The sequence below is a fragment of the Heloderma suspectum genome, chromosome 12 (assembly GCF_057233095.1).
Source record: "Heloderma suspectum isolate Gila_16-S chromosome 12, 16-S_ref, whole genome shotgun sequence".
NCBI classification, from domain to species: domain Eukaryota; kingdom Metazoa; phylum Chordata; class Lepidosauria; order Squamata; family Helodermatidae; genus Heloderma; species Heloderma suspectum.
Genome location: NC_139469.1, coordinates 15,162,571 through 15,182,205, shown reverse-complemented (window position 1 = coordinate 15,182,205; position 19,635 = coordinate 15,162,571). Strand labels below are relative to the sequence as shown.

At 43.0% G+C, this 19,635-nt stretch overlaps 1 protein-coding gene across 1 annotated transcript in view; it reads left to right on the top strand.

Annotated features, from left to right (window-relative positions):
* The window catches only part of CYTH3 (cytohesin 3), a 95,108-nt gene extending 76,481 nt beyond the window's left edge, over positions 1-18,627 (top strand). Inside the window, exons 10-13 of the mRNA XM_084818450.1 lie at positions 10,747-10,823; positions 10,918-10,989; positions 12,398-12,552; positions 14,359-18,627. Of these exons, the coding sequence (XP_084674576.1) occupies positions 10,747-10,823; positions 10,918-10,989; positions 12,398-12,552; positions 14,359-14,431 (377 nt within the window). The 3' untranslated portion in view covers positions 14,432-18,627. The remainder of the gene's footprint in view (positions 1-10,746; positions 10,824-10,917; positions 10,990-12,397; positions 12,553-14,358) is intronic.
* Positions 18,628-19,635: the final 1,008 nt, after the last annotated feature.

Sequence of the window (19,635 nt, the reverse complement as noted above, 5' to 3'; positions counted from 1 at the left end):
CCTTTTGGCCTATGACCTATCACCTTTCTGTTCTGTGACTGGCTGTCTCTGCTTATTCTGCATTAGGAGGTACGTACTTGATGGCTTTCTAGCCCCTCTCTCTTGTTCTGTTGCTTGTTCTCTCTTTGATTTTACCTTTCCCCCCTCTTCCTCCTTCTCTTTGCTTCTCTTTATTATAGCATTTGTGGGATTACCATGCCTGTCACCTAATACCACTAACTTTAGTTCAGTGAAGCCAATGCGTTCCGCTCATGTATAAGAGTCCAAAATGTTAGCCATTTGCTCAACTGTCTGTAATGCCCCACACTTCATAATTGCCCATTTTGATATTCAATACCAATACTCTGAGGCTTGAGTCCTGTGGGATTAGTAAACCAAGTGTGGTGTCATCACTTTCCTCACGTATGTATAATCTGACGTACTCTATTTGTGATCCCGACATTATTGTACCTTTGCTTGATGCCTCTGTTGACAGGCATTAACCATTTCTTGGTTGTACAGTGATTGTAACACTAAAGTAATAATGTGAAGGGTTAGATGCCATGGATGTATCTCAGGACTATCCAGACTGGAATCTGTTGGATTAGCAAATGGGAACATTCATGGATGGTTATTCAAACACAGATATATTTATATGAATGGTAAAGTGCAGCATTGCATCTGAAGAGAAGCTCTGGAATCATTTAGCTTGGGGGGAAAAAGGAGGGTAAGGGGAGACATGATTGAGGCGTACAAAATTATGCATGGTGTGGAGAATGTGGATAGGGAGATTTTTCTCCCGCTCTCAAAATACTAGAACCTGGGGTCATCCTATGAAGCTGATTGCTGAGAGATTCAGGACAGATAAAAGGAAGTACTTCTTTACACAGCACATAATTAAACTATGGAATTCGCTACCACAGGACATAGTGATGGCCACCAATTTGGATGGTTTTAAAAGGGGATTGGACAATTTTTTAATTTATTTTATTTATCTCATTTATATACCGCCAAATAGCCAAAGCTCTCTGGGCGGTTCACAAAAATTCCTGGAGGAGAAGGCTATCAATGGCTACTAGTCTTGCTGGCTATGTGCTACCTCCAGTAACAGAGGCAGTGAGCCTGTTGCTGGGGAACATAGGTGGGAGGGTGCTGTTGCGCTCATGTCCTGCTTGTGGGTTCCTGGTTGACAGCTGGTTGGCCACTGTGTGAACAGAATGCTGGACTAGATGGACCCTTTCCTGATCCAGCAGGGCTCGTCTTACATTCTTATGTTATGTTCTTATTTCACAGGAAATAGATATGAAAGGAAGACTTCTTGACACAGTATTACACTCTGCATGTGCTTCAGAAGTGTTGGCTTCTTGCAGAAAGGGATGTATGTCAAGAGAGCACCCCTCCCCTTTTGAATAAGTGTTTGCATCTCAACTGCCCAGTAGTTTGTTTGTCCCATGCTCATTTTCATGTGCGTTTTAAAGAGTTTATTTGAACAAAGTTGGAGACCTCCTACGTCAGTTGAACTCTGAAGCTGTTGGCAGCTTGTTGGTGTTTCAGGGCCAAACTGTGCTGACTCCATTCAGGCTCTTTTGAAATGTAGGTAGCTTAGTCACAAATTTGGTCTTAATGAGACAGCCTGCATCAAGGAGGAGGCATTGTTTGATTACCAGTGAATCTGGTAATGCTTCTGACTTGTTTGTTTTAAAATGCTGATGTGAAGGCCTAACCCCAATCAATTTCAGAAGCTGCTTCTGGCTGCTGTTGTGTTTAAAGTAGCTGAGGAGGAGGGTGCAATTAATACCCTTCGACATCTTTTCAGTGGAGGGATTGGCCAGAGGCCTGATGTTTGTATTCTTATTGAGTAAAGCTGCCTTGTAAATTATTGCTGAAGAGTTGATGGTCGCCTACCACTCCCTGTTTGCCTGCTGCTTCTGCCAGTGCTTCCCTTAGACCTGGAAGCCCAGGGAAAGCAGTGGTAGAAACTGATTCCTGCCATTCTTCCTTGCTCCTGCAAAGGTAAATGTAGGGACCGATTCCCTCTCACTGCTTGCTTTTCTACATAAGACATTTGGTGTGCGCTTGTCATTCTGTACTCATGGTTGTTTACAGGTTCTTCAGATGATGTCTCGACCCTCCAGTTTCGCTTCTGTTTTTTAGAGCAGGGAGCAGCCTCATGTAGAAAAGCCCTGCATGTTTTGGACCAAGGCGCATTGGGGAAGCAGCACTGGGGAGAGTGCAGCACAGCTGTACCAGGCAGGCACATGGGTCTCTTTCATTTTATGTTAATATTCCTGAAGGAAAGGAGAGGGAAAGCCAGATGTGCAGCCTGATATGGCAGCAATTGGTTACAGTCTTCTTTCTCTAGGTATACATGTAGATCTGCTGCATCTACTTTTGGTTTCGTTGCAGAATTGAGATCCGAGCACAACACAAGGAGTGTTTCCTTTCCTGCTTTTCCACTATGTAACCTCTAGGTGGCACTGTGGTATAGCAGAACAGTGCAAATACACAAGAGGAAATCACGCTTTCTTTCTCCATTAGAAATAATACCCCATTTTCCCTGCTCTAAAAAACTAGTGGAAGATGCTGTTTACAAATGGAAGTGAAACTGGAGGGTCACAACATTATCTAAAAAATTAGCTACTTGCCCTTTTAAAGTTTGGAAAGAGAGGGAGCTCAGTTGCTTATGCAGGGGCAATTGCAGTTTATCCCAGGAGAGCAGGTGAGTGGCAGATTTCAAGGCTGGTGTAAATTGACAGGGAGCTGGAGAATCTCATGCTCCTGATGTCAAAATAGTATCTTCCATTCCAAATGGATTGTTAAGGCTAATGCTGGCATGTATTATATGGCACTTTCCTGAACCAGTGTTGGCAGGAATTGCTTTTGCATCCTTTCCAGCATTTTTGTCCTCTGCAGTTTAGAATGTCTTCAGCTATAGTAGTGGTTAAGTCCGTGCTGGATGTAGACTGAGACAGAAAGTTGGCCTTGCATCTCTGCCCCTAAAACTTGTGGGCAACTTGTGGTCCTCCAGATGTTTTTGGCCTACAATTCCCATCATCCTTCACCAGTGGCTATGCTGATGGGACTTGTAGGCCAAAACATTTGAAGGGCCACAAGTTGCCCCCCTGCCCTAAAGGGAAGCCCAATGAAAATGTTTTAAGGAGTCAGGTGCAAGTGTTTTAAAGGGATGTAATTTTTAAACATAGCATGAAAAGCTTTCAAGTCCTATTTTATAATATGTCTGTAATAATTTGCAAAACATTTCTGGGTTATTTCGGAAATGGCTGTATTGTCTTCTTCTACTCCTAGCCCACAAAGACAGTGGAGTAATGTAATGCTAGGCTTTCTTCTATCCCCACCCCCGGCCCTCTGCCATCTCCACTTGGAGAAATGAGCCCTGGCAAGTCCCTGTGTTGAGTAGAACCAAGGATGCTTTCCTAAGAGTGGCAAGTTTTATTAACAGAGCGTGAATTTCATATACCAATAAATGGATCTTCTCAGTCTGAAACCCTGCAAGGAACATTGGAATCGGCATATCGGTGCAATGTTTTATGAAGGAGCATTCATTCAGATGCTAGTTTTACAACATACATGAAATCAATCTCCTTTTATAAAGTGTGACAGTGGTGTTATTGAAAAGAGTGTGTCTGCAAGTAGACTGTAGACAGGGAAAGCTAGCCAAAGATCTTTCGAACAGCTTCAGACATGAGTTTATTTTGGGTTAGTTTGCAAGCATTGCATAAGGATTAATTGTGGGCCAATTGAGGGGGCGGTGGTTGAAATAAAATTCCCTCCTTTGTGCCCTCCCTAGTAGACATTACAGCTGGACAAAAATCTTGCAGGCAACAGATCCCAGGATGTAATACTTTTGTACCAGATTTTTTCTTCTTCTTCTTCTTCTAATAACAGTGTCTGCTGGCAGTAATTCAGCTACACTGTCTGGTACTGAAGCATTTGTTGTAAATAACTGAGGCCTGGCTTTTATTATATCCCTCTTGTGGAGGTAAATATGTTCGTTTCTGGTATCTATTTTTACTTTCTCTGAAGCTTTTACTTAAGAGGGGCAATTTTGCAGTGGGCCATGTCAATTAGAATGCGAATGGGGGGAGGGTCTTGTATGATGCTCTCTAGGTAGGGAAATAGTGATTTCCCAAAGCCATTAATTGTCTTCTATAGAATGGGTCAACTACTTGCCTTACATGGTTGTCCTCTATGAAGCAAGTTCATACAAGTGTTTTGTAGAAATGTCCTCTGTGAAGTGCATGCTTTTTTTCTCCAAACAGATTAAAAATCAGGATTTTTCTTCTCCATTGTATTCTTTAACAAGCATAAAAGTTCCTCTGTTTTTCTAGAAACTGCTATGAAAATACACGACTTAACGACTGAACAACAACAACAACAAGTAATGACTTTGAATTATACAGTAATAGGTCTGTTTTGCAATGTAAAAGCATTTACATTGACATGGCAGATGTTAATTTCTATCTCATTTACCATCTTTTTCCCCCTTAGAACTCTGGGTGAAGTTTTTAGGCCTCCTTGACATGAGATCCCTTTCTTTTTAGTTAGCAGACCTATAACAAAAGGACGTTATTCTGTAGTCATTTTTCCTGTGCTCTAAAGTTTCACTTAGCTTAGCTATTTTGTTTGATTTCCTTATAACATGACTTCTCTAACCATCTGCAAGATTTGGGGTTGTGGCTAGTGCTGTTTTATGCTTCTTGTTGATTCTTCTTTGCCTTTTACCTAGGGTGCCTCCAGACGAGGCTTTTATTGGGCACTCCCCCTGCCTCATTCACAAAATTTGGTGGAGGTGTTTAATTCCTCGCCTTCTCAGAGCTTTCACTTGTAACCCTCCTGTGTTTTCCCACCTCTTCTCTGGTCCTTTTTCTTTCCACAAAAAAATCAATTACTGAGGAAAAGACGGAATAGTTGCACAATGTATTGTGATGGATAGCACTAGGAGTTCTCCATCTGGAAGCACCCTTATTTAGCTGTCCTTATGCTTTGAATTGGGATAGGGATACTTTCTTGGGTCTAAAAGAGCTTCATGCTGCTTCTTTCTGCTACTTCGTTTCCCTCTAACATTTGCTTCGAGCATTGTTCATTAATTATATAACTTGTCTATAGGTGGAGGGAGGACAGATTGCTGTAGGAGATGCTCCTCCTCTTCAGCTATTTGGGTCAGAGCAAGGATTACAGGAAGGGGGAGCAACACCCTTAAGGCCAGATTAGTCCCTGAAAAGCAGGGTATGTCTTAGGCTCCAGCTGAATTGCTTGGGTCCACTCAGCTTTGTAGATGAGCACACATGCTGGGAGGGTGGTGTTGCACTCGTGTCCTACTTGTGGGCTTCCCTCAGGGAGCTGGTTGGCCACTGTGTGAACAGAATGTTGGAGTAGATGGACCCTTGGTATGATCCAACATCTCTTAGGTCTCTTTACCCACTCCCCTCCATCCCTGCTACCGCTGCTGATGGCTGCAGATTGAGGGGCTCTAATGGTGAGCCAGAAAGTATTCCTGGGTCTGATATGGAGTGGCATGCCATGATGACAGTGCATGCCCCGCTGTGGTGGGGGCAACATCATTCATGATGGCTGAGAAGACAGGTAGCCTGCCGGTGAACTGGCCTAGTTGCTCTTCCCTTTGTTGCAGAGGGGGGAAAGGTCCATCCATATCTAAACAGGATTCTCTTTAAAGCTGTGAAGAGCATGGTACAGCTTGGCCTGGAGAGGGGCAGACAACACGCATGCAAAAAGCAGAAGTCCTAAATAGTTCTGCAAGAGCTCAAGCAGCTCAGATAACAGCAGTGACTCTTCTCCTCACACAGAACTCTGAAGCTCATGACAAGAGTGGGCCTAGTGGTGGGTGAGCCCCTCTAAGATCCCATCTTTATAGCTCTTTGATGAACTGAATGCTGTGGGGTCAGGTCTCTCACGTCAAGGGGGCAAGACTCTTTGTCTAGCTCTCCGCCTCCCATTGAAACAGAGTAGACACCTTTGCCTCTTGGCTACTTAGGAACACAAAGCCAAATGGAGCGGGCTGTCTGTGTGAAGCCCTTCTGCCAGGCATCAAGAACAGGACAAATAACTGCTGGATTTTGTTTGAGTCCTGACGAAACATAAGAAGGCTGAGTTCTTCTTCAGGTTCCTGTATTGGCAAAAAAAATGCACAGGCTCATTTGTGGTGCTTGGCCTCATGGTTTTCCGTAGGGAATTGGAAGGGAAGGGAATGTGCTCCTTGTTAAGAAGTTCCATGATAATTATGCCACAGCGGGACTTTAATCTGACTGGAGCCTGGTTTTGTAGTCTGAGTCAGGATAATGGCTAATTCAGCTCTGACACCCATTGCCTTGGCTGTTCTTGGATTCTAAACTGAGATAAAAATATGCTAATGTTGGCCTTTTCCTATTTCTTGTCAGCACGCCGCTACCTTTTGGATCTAGTTCACGTAGTCTTTGCCATTAGTTTTGAGTAGGAGTTTGATCACGCTTATGGAATTAAGATGCAAGGATCAAGCTCAATGTGGTTGACTGCTAGAGCCTCCCCTGTTGTGTCAACAGCTTGCCGCCATCTTGATTGCCTAGCCTTCTGGATCTTATCCTTCCTTTCTTTCTGCCACTTGACCACACCCAACATAAAAGGGTTGTTGAAACACTGGCCTGTGTATGGCAGAAAACTAGAAATGCATGTGAATGTTATGTAGGAGCAGCATTGGGTTACTCCTAGAGGCCCTAGAATCCTTTTAGAATTTGTATCAGATATAACCTTCAACTTGGTGAGTTTGCATTTTAGACACATAGATAAAGCCACAAGATATCCAGCATAGTCCTGCAATTGTTCTGTAGTTTGTTTTGTTTTCTAAATGTACTTCCAACAAGCAGCACATGGGCGCAAAGCTTTCTTGACCAAAGAAGAGCTGCAGATGCTTTTATGTCCCTGCCTTGGATTGAGCAACATGAGTCATTTAAGATGATTAATCCTTGGGCGAACTGTACAGTTTAATGAGAACCTGATGTTCACAGCGTTGTTCACTAACAAGATCAGCTATGTCGAGAGTGAAGGCTAATGACATTAAACAACCAGTAAATGGATGATACACAGGTGCTGATGCAACTCGGAAATCTCTTAACTGCAAAGATACCAGGCCTAGATATCGACAACATCAAAAGCCGTGTTTCCATTTGATTTTTGTTTTCCTCTGAGGTTCGTCAATACTTGGCTGTATTTTCTGATTACAAGAACCAATTAGGCAGACTTTGTTTAAACTAGTACAAGCACGAAGACGTGTGTCTGAGGTCATTTACTCCTTCCACTTTGACTACCTGTTGTCCTTGTCGACTGTGCTTTGACTACCTGTTGTCCCAGCCTTCCATTAAATCAGCCTTCTTGAACCTGATGCCCTCCAGAAGTGATAGACTAGAATGCCAGCAATCCTCAACTGAGGATTATGAGAGCTGTTGTCCAATACATCCAGAGTGCACCAGGATGGGGAAGGCTGCACGACATGCTTGCATGGGGAGTGATGCTTCTTTCTTGTTGGCAAGGGATCGTTAGGACAGACCCAAGGATATAATCCTGTTGTCAGTGACCAATCTGAACTGGAAGCACATTGGATTGGATCCAGATTTAGTCAAACTTGGAGCAGACCCACTGAAATCTGTGGGACTAAGTTAGTCATGTGAAAGACTTTGTCTTTCTGTGAAAGACTTTGTCTTTCTAGGCGCAAAGATTACTGCAGACGCTGACTGCAGTCAGGAAATCAGAAGACGTTTACTTCTTGGGAGGAGAGCAATGACAAATCTTGATAGAATAGTTAAGAGCAGAGACAGCACACTGACAACAAAGGTCCACATAGTTAAAGCAGTGGTATTCCCCGTAGTAACGCTCACTTGAGGGAATGATATTAAAGGCAAAACTGGAGTACTTTGGCCACATCATGAGAAGACAGGACACCCTGGAGAAGATGCTGATGCTAGGGAAAGTGGAAGGCAAAAGGAAGAGGGGCCGACCAAGGGCAAGGTGGATGGATGATATTCTGGAGGTGACGGACTCGACCTTGAGGGAGCTGGGGGTGGCGACGGCCGACAGGAAGCTCTGGCGTGGGCTGGTCCATGAAGTCATGGGGAGTCGGAGGCGACTGACTGAATAAACAACAACAACAAGTTAGTCATGACTGACTTAAGTCCCATGGATTCCAGTAGGTCTACTCGCAAGTATGACTAAATCCGTATCTAACCCATTATCTTGTGAATATGCCCCCTAGCTCTGTTGGCGTAAGTGGGCCTACACTGGTGTTGTGTACCCTGTGAATCCTTTCCAGGTAGCAGAATATCAAAGTGACCAGAGTCAAAGTGAAGTTGAAGGATATCGAATGCAAAAGGGACATCAGTGGTTGTGTTTATACAGAACTAGGCTAGTATGCCAATAAAGTAGGTTCAGCTCCTTTGACTGCAAGTGTAAACTTTTAGATCAGATTTGTTTATTTGTATGCAAACATTTGACAAAAGATACTAGTTATCAATACAAAGAAAACATATTTATGTAACACTAACACAAACCCAGATAATAGAGAATACACTTTTAATTCTGGATCTTTAGCTAAAATAAGTAAAACTTACACAGATCAGTATAAAATTATATCAGATCATTCAAGTTCTGAATCTCCCTGACAAGGCGCAGTATTCCTCCTTAAGAATTTCCCCCCAGCATCAATGAGTGTAGCTCAAAAATGCACAGTCTTTGCAGTTAGATATGTATCTTTCCCACAAAGCAGAGAGATTACAGTCTGTTGGACAGACTTCCCCAAGAAGTAAACTGGCTTTCTTGCTGTGGTTCAAGAGTGTTACGATGCTGTTCCAAGGGCTTCTGCAAAGTTCTTCTCAAAACTCAAAACAGTTCTTCTCAAAAAGTTCTGCTCAAAACTTCTCAAAATAGCCTTGTGGGATTTTGTGTGAGCACCTCCATGATGACCCATATAGCTGGCTTGCAGATAAAAGCTCTACAGTGCGCAAGATGCACCGGAAGGGGAGCTGGGGTCTTGGTAGTTTACCGCATAATACCGAGTAAAAAGTCTCTTGTAGTCTGATAACTTATGTTTCTTTTTAAAAAATATGGCTAAATTCTCACAAGTTGTGCACATATGCGAAGATACATGGAAAAGGTGGTGACAAATATAGTGTACATGTTAATCTTTGATCAAGGCACATTCAGGTTGGCTTTTGCGACATAGACGAGTTGCTCTTGCTGTTTTTTAGTATGTGTGGAACCTGCTCCTCACATTGGTCACTTCAGCTTACTCCAGAGTAAGTTGTATAGGACTGTAGTTGTACCTGGGCATGTTTACTCAGAAACAAGTTCCACTATGTTCCGTTGGGCTTACTTGGAGTTAAAGATACATAGCTCTGTAACCTTACTATAGTGCATTTTAAGGTTTTCTTGGAGTTTTTTGTTGGATTATTGTTAGTTGCCTGGAGCATTTTTGAGAGGATCTCTCTCTCTCTCTCTCTCTCCATTTATTTATTTAATTGCATTTATATCCTGCCTTTTTTCCTCTTGCAAGGAACCCAAGGCAGCTTACATTCTCCTCCTCTCCATTTTATCCTCACAACAACAACCCTGTGAGGTGGGTTGGGCTGAGAGTCTGTGACTGGCCCAAGGTCACCCTGTGAGCTTCCATGGCCAAGTGGGGACTAGAACCCGGATCTCCCAGCTCCCAGTCCAGCACTCTACACTACACCACACTGGCTCTCTACATCTTTAAACCAAACAAATAAAACTTTTTAGCCGCTTCAAGTGTATGGTCATCCCTTGAGTCTTCCCATAGACATGCTATTCTGCTCTTCCAAATATCTTTAGAAGTTGGTCTGTCTGTGGTCTAATGGGGAATAGAGTCTGGGCTGATTCAGATATTCAGCCCAGAGGTACCACCCTCTATGTGGTGGGGTACTGGCTTGGCCTTAGGAAACAAGCATGCCTGGCTTGGTAAAGATGCTGTCACATATTTAAGGCAGGTAGTGACACAGCTGTTAATATTTGCGCAGTTTGCCCAATACCTACCATCCTTCCCCCTCCCAAAAGAAGTAGAAGGACCATGGATGTCAGATGACTCATGCTGTGTGTTTGTATGTGCAAATATCTAGCTCCCCCATGACACTGCCTGCATCGTAACAGGTGTGCTTGTTCACAAGATGAGACCTCCCCCACACACACACATATGATATCTTTCAGGTGTTACCAGGTATACTCACAACAGAAAAGACGTTACTGCCAACCAAATGTTTGAACCAACCCTCTGTCTCCTGAAGCAGGAACAGTGCTGTTGAAGATCTGTCCCCTGCCTTTGATGCTACATAGATAAAGTGTTTGAAATGTAGAGGATGCATCCTTGTTTCTTTCTTTTGATAAGACAAAGTTTTGAACATGGTGGTATGGTGGTGAGAGGGGCAGAAAATTCCACTGCAGGTGCAGTGGTGATTGACGTATTTATTTGAAACATTTTCACCATGCCCTTCAGCTGAAAATGTGGAGAATGGTGCTTCAGCAACATCGGCCTGTAATATAGTCTTAGGACCAGAAGGAGATTCCCAGTAACTCTTGCATTCATTTAACCTTGACTCATATGTCCATTTCCACCTAAGTCATCTTTTGTTTTTTTCTGACAAGCCTAACCTTTTAATGAAGTAACAAGGTAACCAAATCACAATTTTTTGCTGTGAGTATGGCAGCTTGGTGTAAAACTGGTGTAACTTGAGGATGCCTTATGTCTTACAGGTGGAAGAGTGAAAACGTGGAAAAGGAGGTGGTTTATACTGACAGATAATTGCCTGTATTATTTTGAATACACAACAGTGAGTATGTCTTGTTGCAAATCATAATATGCCTTCTCCTAATCCCAAGTAACTTTAGGCTATTTACTGAATGCTGTGTTTCCTGGATTTCTAGGACAAAGAACCTAGAGGAATTATCCCTTTGGAAAACCTCAGCATAAGAGAAGTTGAGGATCCCCGAAAACCAGTAAGATTTCATTCTCCCAGGAGCCTCTCCTTTGTAAGCTCAGATAAAATGAAGAGGAGCTTCACAAGAGCTCAGCTTTGATTTTAATGAACTCCTATTAAATGGTGATCGTACCAGACGTGTTGGTGGTGGTTTGTGTCCCTGGTATCATATCCTCTTAAATGAAATCTATGGTTTTTTACGCTAACCCTGTAGCTAAACTACTCACTTTGTGTAACACTCTTTTTCCCATTAACAATTTAAAAACTCACAGAGAAAATTGCAAATATACAAAAAGAAGCCCTCAAGCAGGCTAGACAGGACAAGAGAAAATTACATAAAGATAACAGAACACCACCGTTTATACTCTAGTATAAATAAATCATGGCATATTTTCTGGAAACATAAAATACCTTATTTGGTGTCTCAGAAAAATGAAGGTGTTCCTTGGGCTAGTCTGATTCTTGCTTACTCCTAATTAGTGTTAGGAACATTGGAAGCTGCCTTGTGCTGAGCTATACCATGGGTCCACCTAGCCCAGTATTGTCAACACAGATTGGGAGCAATGGCTGTCCAGGGTTTCAGGCTGGATTCCATCCTAGCCCTCCCCAGATATGCTGGGTATTGAACTTGGGACTTCCTGCAAGCAAAGCTATGCTGCTCAGCTACAGGCCCTCCCATTTCAGTTGTTATGTTCCCCTCTGTGATTAGGATGTGTGGCAAGCAACTGCTTTTAACAATCAGAGTTTTGCGACTTCTTTCTGACCTTGATTTAAAGTGCTCGTATTGAGTTTTTAAAGCCCTCAGCAGCTTAGACCAGGTTACCTCAGAAACTGCCTGCTTCAGTATGAACTGGGTAGTCCTTTTGGAGTGGCTGCGGAGGCCCTGTTCTGTCCCATCCATACATGATATCAGACAAGCAGGTATAAGAGATGGGGCTTTATTGGAAATGGCTCCTCAGTTGTCGAGCTTCCTCACATATGAGATCTGCCAGGCTCCCCCTCTTTCCCTCTTCTGATCTGCCAGGCTCCCTTTCTTTTTCTATGTTCTATGGATGGTAAAGTATTTTAAAAATTCAAGCTAGCTTTTAATCAGTGATTGGCTATTTTACAGCGTTTATGCCAAAGTTTTAATACTGTTGTCTTGCTTTTAACTGTTGTTGTTAATGAATAGCAACATTAATGAATCATATTGCTTTGCTATATTGTATTATTTTATCGTAAGCCGCTTTGGTGGTTATTTTAATTGAAAAGTGTAATATAACTGTTCAGCAAACTAACTGAATAAATTGATGAGGGAAGCTCTTGTTGCATGTCTGCTTCTGTAACATAACAGCTTGGTGCAGGCTTGTAACCTTTTGTACTTACCTGCAAAGTTGGTGCAAGTGATATGTTACCATGTCAGTACTGGCTTGTTTTCTGTTTCCTAGAATTGTTTTGAGCTGTATAACCCCAGCCACAAAGGGCAAGTCATTAAAGCCTGCAAGACAGAAGCTGACGGCAGAGTGGTAGAAGGCAACCATGTAGTTTACAGGATATCTGCTCCCACTCCTGAAGAAAAAGAAGAGTGGATCAAATCAATCAAGTGAGTTCTCTATAATGTGGAGACTCAGCATGCAAGGGGATCTGCCGGCTCTGTGAAACTGTTGCAGCCTGGTTTAAAGGCTCCTTGCACTGGCTCTGTGGCACACTGCCCACCCCCAGATTCCGGGTTTAAAGGCTCCTTGCACTGGCTCTGTGGCACACTGCCCACCCCCAGATTCCGGGTTTAAAGGCTCCTTGCACTGGCTCTGTGGCACACTGCCCACCCCCAGATTCCGGGTTTAAAGGCACCTTGCACTGGCTCTGTGGCACACTGCCCACCCCCAGATTCCGGGTTTAAAGGCTCCTTGCACTGGCTCTGTGGCACACTGCCCACCCCCAGATTCCGGGTTTAAAGGCTCCTTGCACTGGCTCTGTGGCACACTGCCCACCCCCAGATTCCGGGTTTAAAGGCTCCTTGCACTGGCTCTGTGGCACACTGCCCACCCCCAGATTCCGGGTTTAAAGGCTCCTTGCACTGGCTCTGTGGCACACTGCCCACCCCCAGATTCCGGGTTTAAAGGCTCCTTGCACTGGCTCTGTGGCACACTGCCCACCCCCAGATTCCGGGTTTAAAGGCTCCTTGCACTGGCTCTGTGGCACACTGCCCACCCCCAGATTCCGGGTTTAAAGGCTCCTTGCACTGGCTCTGTGGCACACTGCCCACCCCCAGATTCCGGGTTTAAAGGCTCCTTGCACTGGCTCTGTGGCACACTGCCCACCCCCAGATTCCGGGTTTCCTCGTGTTTCATGCTCCATGAATCAGCCTCCCACACAGGCTATAGGGGCCATCTAGTCTTGCAATTCACATGTAGCAAGTCTGTACCCAATTAATAGGAATTATTTTCTTTTTCATAATCAAAAAGGTAGGGAAGCAATACTAAAAGATGGTAAATTCAAAAGTGATTAAAAGAAACTTTAAAAATGGTTTACTGGTGCTTAGGTTTTTCCCAACAGATAGAACAAATGCAAGATAAGTAAATAAACTGGAGGTGTCAGCTGACAAAATAAGGCCAGCAGCAGGTATCATACACAAGTTATTTCTCCCTTGAGAACAACCACCACCCACACCTGGCCTAGGAATGCGTGGCTTGTTTGTCAAGTGGGACTGCTTTTCACTACTCCATGAAACTGCAGGACACCTTTAGCCAGGAAGTGTGAATGTTTTCGGAAAGGATTTCCTCAGTTACCCCTCACGTTACTGTGCATTATATGGGAATGCCAAGTTGTTTGTGGGGAGGTTTTGTGCTGCACGTAGGAGCCGCTTTGGTGATGTCCTTATCACTGGGTCACCGGCCTAATTCAGGCATTGTGTCAAAGCATGGTTAAGGAGCTTAACTAGTCACCCTGGGACTAGTAATACCGAAGGGGCAGGTACATGTTTTACAAATAAAATAAACATGGTTTGACCTGACAACTGAAATGACAAACCATGATGTGTGATTGGCTGGCAAACTGGAATTGTGGACCGTGGTTCGAAATGGGTTGGTAGACTATGGTCTGTGCTCAGTATGGCTTCGACTGATGTCTGAAATGATCGACCATAGTTTAGGGGCATTGCTATGCCTCTGGAGGCTGATGTACCGTAGAAATGGGAGAGGGGAGCAGACGTAAGAGAGAGTAGGCAAGGAGCTCTAAACCATGGTTTACCTGTATATTTAGGAGCTCAACCCATGCATTGGGTTGTAAACTATGGTAGCACAAATTATGGTGTGGTGTGATGTTTAAACTGAATGTCTTCGGAAAGGAGGCGGAGTGTGGCTGACAAATGTAGATGTGCAGAATTAATTGATGTCTCCTTTTTTGTTAGGGCAAGTATCAGCAAGGATCCCTTTTATGATATGTTGGCAACCAGGAAGAGAAGAATTGCGAATAAAAAATAGCACTAACAAGGAACTCTTGTGGACCTGCCTTAGGGAAATTGCTAGTACATCATAAAGCCAAGGTAAAGTTCAAAATAAAGAAGACTTGTATTGGAAATGTAGTCTCCTGCAGCATCTACCCGTTCTGTGCCAATTGATAATATCCCATGAGATACTGGAAGACACATCAAGCACATGGACTTATCTTTATGTGAAAACTTGGAAGCCTTACATGCTGTTTTGTGTGTGGGCAGTGTTGTTGAAACAGGAGATATCCTGTAATCTGTCCCTCTCCTGTTCTTTGGGGCCTTTGCCCAGGTTTGTGACCCGTTGCTGAATCTAGCATTCACAACTAGCAGATTACTCCCCGTTTCCTTTCCTGTATGCAGAAGTCTTTTGCTCTTGAGTCATTCAAACCCTACCTACCCTTCACAATGCAGAGGCATTTGAGCTTGGATTATTTTGTACAGAGCTCACATCCAGTCTACTGTGCTTTCATTTAGAATCCACTAGTCTGGCAGCTATATGATGAACAGACCCTCTCTCATAAACAGTTGGCCATGCACTGAAAACATGAAGCTCCCAAAGATGAAAAGGTTACAAACATAAGCTTCGGCAGTATTACTGTAGCTTATCTTTGGTTCTTAGATGTCTTGGTTATGTGCTGTTTCTCTTATCCAGACGTTAGTCTGAACTGTCTTTCCCAAATCTGAGGTCTTTCCGGTATCATTCACTGTCTTATGTTTTTGTAAAATCATGCTGCAGTCTAATGCTGTATTAACAGATAACTAAACAATCTGTTTACCAGCTTCTCTCGTGCTCATTTGTGTACAAGGCCACATTTTAACTTTGTTTTCCTTATGTATTGCCTCGTAGGAAAATCAAGCAAGATTTTATTTTTGTGGGGGAATCCCCCCCCCCCCCAAAGTGTGTGTGTAATATTACTGGTTATTTTGCTAATGTGTGTGGCAGGAATCAAAAATGCAAATCTATTTAGTCTCCATTTTGCAGAATTGCCTAAATGAGTGCTAGGTTTTAAATTTTTCTTAATTAAGGTATGTGGGTACAGTTGGTTGGGATAGGCAGCTGAGGACTATATTGTCCATTTGCACAATCATTTGAGGCTTCATAAAACATAGTTTATGGCGCTGTGAATGAGCATTAGGACCGAGTGTTCCTCCCTGCTTTATGTGCTAGCTTTGGCACAAAGTTGATGTGGCTTGTATGAAGCTGGAGTTCCCCATTACGTCCGAATGTTGGTTAACAAACCAGGTAAATAAGCCAGGATAGTGGAAGTATTCTCAGCACCACTCTCTGTGCAGTTGCTGTATCTCCTTTCTAGTTGCCCTCTTTTTCCAGGGTGCTCTCTGGTGCTTTTGTCTTCTTTTCTTCTGGGCCTCACTTTGTGCAATTTTTCCCATTTTTCCCCTAGGGGATCTAGCTGCTTTCCAAGCTCTGCTGTCTCCTTTCACTTCCCTTTAGGTTTTCATACTTTTGGCAAGAAGCCTCAAGATGCAAACTGTTCCTCCTGGGCACGAGCGTGTATCTGTTTGTGGGGACGTATGTCAGAATATTGGGACAGAGCTGGACAAATGTTATCCTATATTCTAATAGCAAACTGAATTCTCTCAGTGCCAGTCCTTATGTAGCCAAAACAGCACCACCCATGCACAAGGAGGTATCAGCAAGGTATCATTTTTGTACATTTGCCCCAAGGTTTGCAAATGTAAAAAAAAAAATTAGTTGCAGGGCCCACTAGTATAAGTCTACGGAACAGCAGACGTTGTACTTCTCTCTTACTGTAGCTGCAAGATTTTATGAAATATCCCTCTCCTACATGTTCAAAAAGCTCAGACCTGCCTCTACTTTGCAGGCTACTCTTTTGACTTCCTGGCAGGGTCTCAGACAGATCTCTCTCTAAATGTATTGTTTTAACTGTCTTGCCCTTTTCCCATTGCCAACATCTCTCTGGGGTAACCAGCTATTCTCAGCCTCCTTCCACTCTAATTCCACACCCTGACGTCTTAATTTATCACTTCCCATACACTGTTCACTACAGGGGTGTTGTATCCTTGTAGCTGTGGTCTCTTTCGAGTATTCCCCCCCCCCAAAGTTGTTCCTAGAGGACATTGTTAGAAAGATGAAAGCAAGAAAAGAGAGGGGGAAAAGGAGATGGAAAAGCTATATAACAAAGAGTATGTTCATAAAGATAAAGAAACAACTTGTTTATGCCCAGGCTTTGCCTACTGTGTCCTTCTTACCAAGTACAAGACACAAAAATGACTCATGTGTCCATCTGCTTTTATAATAATCATCCTATTTAGATGGGTTATTATCTAAATTGTATTGCTCTTCTGGCATACGCAGGGATCTTTTCCTGTGCTGCTTTCTAGTCCTCTCATTTTTTTCTGTGTGGTCCCCCATATCATCTTCTCTAAGGAATTATTCTGCTCCCAAAAACTGAATTTAGTGTTTCACTGTCCACAGCTACCAAGAGGTGTTATTTCCTTTTCTGAGCAATACACAGCATACAGGTCCTAGAAGCCACTGGACAGATATAGCACAGCCTTATGTGAGAAGGGCCTAATCCATTTTGGTCAGAATTCCCAGAATTTGGTTACCACAGAAGTTCTACAGGGTTTCACCCCACAATAATGCAAATTTAAAAATTTGTATTAGCATACGCCTGATCGGTATTTTTGTCTAGCCCTATATTTCTAACACATGAGGTTAGGGATTATATTAATCAAATATAAATCAGGAAGAATTACTGGTGTTTCCAACGCATCCGATTAATAACCATTTTTTGGCAAATAATGTGTAAACAGGGGAACTATGATGTTCTATAAGCTTCCTGCTAAAGCGGAGAGTAGCACTGTTCCTACGCATATAGAATGTTTATATATAACAGTATTAGCAGGGATTAAAATTGGGCCAAAACTTCCACTGGCCATAAGGCCAGTAAAGAAACTAGCTAGTTGCAGGAACGGCTTGTGAAAGTTTTGGCCACTTGAGGTACTTTACGAAGACTTAGTAATCCCCACCCCACCCTCTTCAGCGTCTCCTCTCCTTTGGTCTTAGGAAGCAGTAGTTTTAAAAGTAGTGATGGCTTGTGTGTTGAGCCCAAAAGGCAGACAGCACTTGGGGGTAGGGGGTGTCCCTCCCATACAGGGAAATGGTATTGGACACTTCTTTAGCAGTTATTCAGGCTGATGTGCCTACATTCTTTTCTGCATTGGAGTGTGTGCGTACACCCTATAAAGGACCTCGTTCAGTGAATTAAGCAGAAGACAGGCATCTCCCTGTATCTTTTATCTCTTCCCTCAGTGAGAACAGTGGAGGAGTTAAGCTTAAGCAGTCCCTGCCCTAGTTGTCTTTTGCCCAATTACTTTTCAAACCTCATGGACTCTGGCTTTTGAAGGTGGGGGTGGCTGGAGTTTTAATAGCACTTTAAGCTCAGCTGGCCTGACAGGTGCTGAACCTAATCGAGGAGAGAATTTTGCTTGGGAATGTCACTTAATGTTTTGGATGGCTTGAAGTGTGTGGTACAAAATTTAAAACTTTATAAACCAAGCAGCATTTAGAATACTTCATAGTAAAATACCTATTTTTTGAAAAAATGTAGTACATATCTTTCCAGATACGTTTGCTGGAAGAAAGGTCGTGGAAATCTGGTGGAGATGTAACACTGGCTCCTTACAAACCTTTTGTTACAAAATCAAGATCCAGCCTCAGAAATAAACACGCCCTCTCTGACACAATTCCCCTCTCCCTTTTCTTGCTGGCTATAAACAAGTCTTAGCATTACATCAGCACTGATGCTAGCCATGATCGAGGAGGAGAAAGTGGGTGTCCCCACAGTTGACTAATGGTGTGCAGGAAACCAGTGTTCTATCTCCACTGGCCCTTTTAGAACAGATGCTGGAAACTAACATGTAGCTCACTATTTCTCTTTCTATATTTTCTTGGAGAATGTTTCTTATTGACAGCTAAATGTAAGGTAACTGTATATACTGTACATCTGTGTATTATTGATTTTGAAGGTTTGTTACTCTTGTATGCCAACGAATTGCATGAAATACTCTGGTATCTATGTTATACAACTATCTATGGTAATCTTGTATGGCTGTTTTAAATCCATTGCAAGTATTTAGTTAACAAAATACACCGCAGAGACTCCATTCTCAAAAATAAAAGTATGAATTCCACAACAGTCCAATTTTTTTGTGATATTTGGCCCCAGAGCTACAGCCCTCATGGAATTTACTGGCTAAATTTGGCTCAAGAATGAAGATTTTGTGACGTCTACTGCCTTGAATACACTACTGATCTAGTGCAGACACAGTATGTGCACTCCTAATCACACTCAGGAGATCAGGAACACCTGCTCCTTCCCCAGTATTTTTCCCATCCTCCTTACAGAACAGCCTATTCTGCTTCAAGGTGCAGGTGAGTGCTGACCATTTTGAACATTGGTTAAAAAAACGCACACACCCATCCCAAAAACTTTCCTTCTATTATAAAGCCAGCATAGCAAGGAGAAATTTCTATCCTGGCTCACTTCCTGCTGTACACTCTACTTACAGGAAGGTTCTTTGGCACAAAAGTAGTCACGTTCATCCACAGGCTGAAGTGGTACAGTACATTCTGCCATCTCTGCACTCTACCAGCTTATTCTGCTATATAATTAACTTCAGTCAGAAGCTAAACCCAACTGACCTGTGATACAGGACTGAGGATAACATGCATGGACTGAACTAGGGTTTGTACAGTACAAGCTCCTGCATATAAGTACGTCAGCATAGTTGTCATACAAACCTACGCAATTTTACTCAAAAGTAAGTCCCATGTCAAAGTCTTTACTTCTGTTCAGATTGGACTTAGTCCCATGTAAGTGTGCAAAGGACTGCCACCTTAATCATTTTGGGCTGCAATCCTATGCATGCTTACCTGGGTGTAAGCCCCACTGAACAGTGGGACTAACTTCTGAATAAACATGCATGAGATTGCACTGTTAGTCTCTCTATGTAGTGCTAAAAGCACCGCACATATTTATAATGCTTACCATAGTCCTGTAAAGCAGTCCAGCCAGAAACTCCATATTGCAGACAGGAAGCACATCAAAGGCTACTCAAGACATTCATGAGATTTGAAACAGGGATATCCCAGTTTACAACTCACTTTGACACTAGACTCTTTGCTACACCCTTGCCTGTAAAAACATT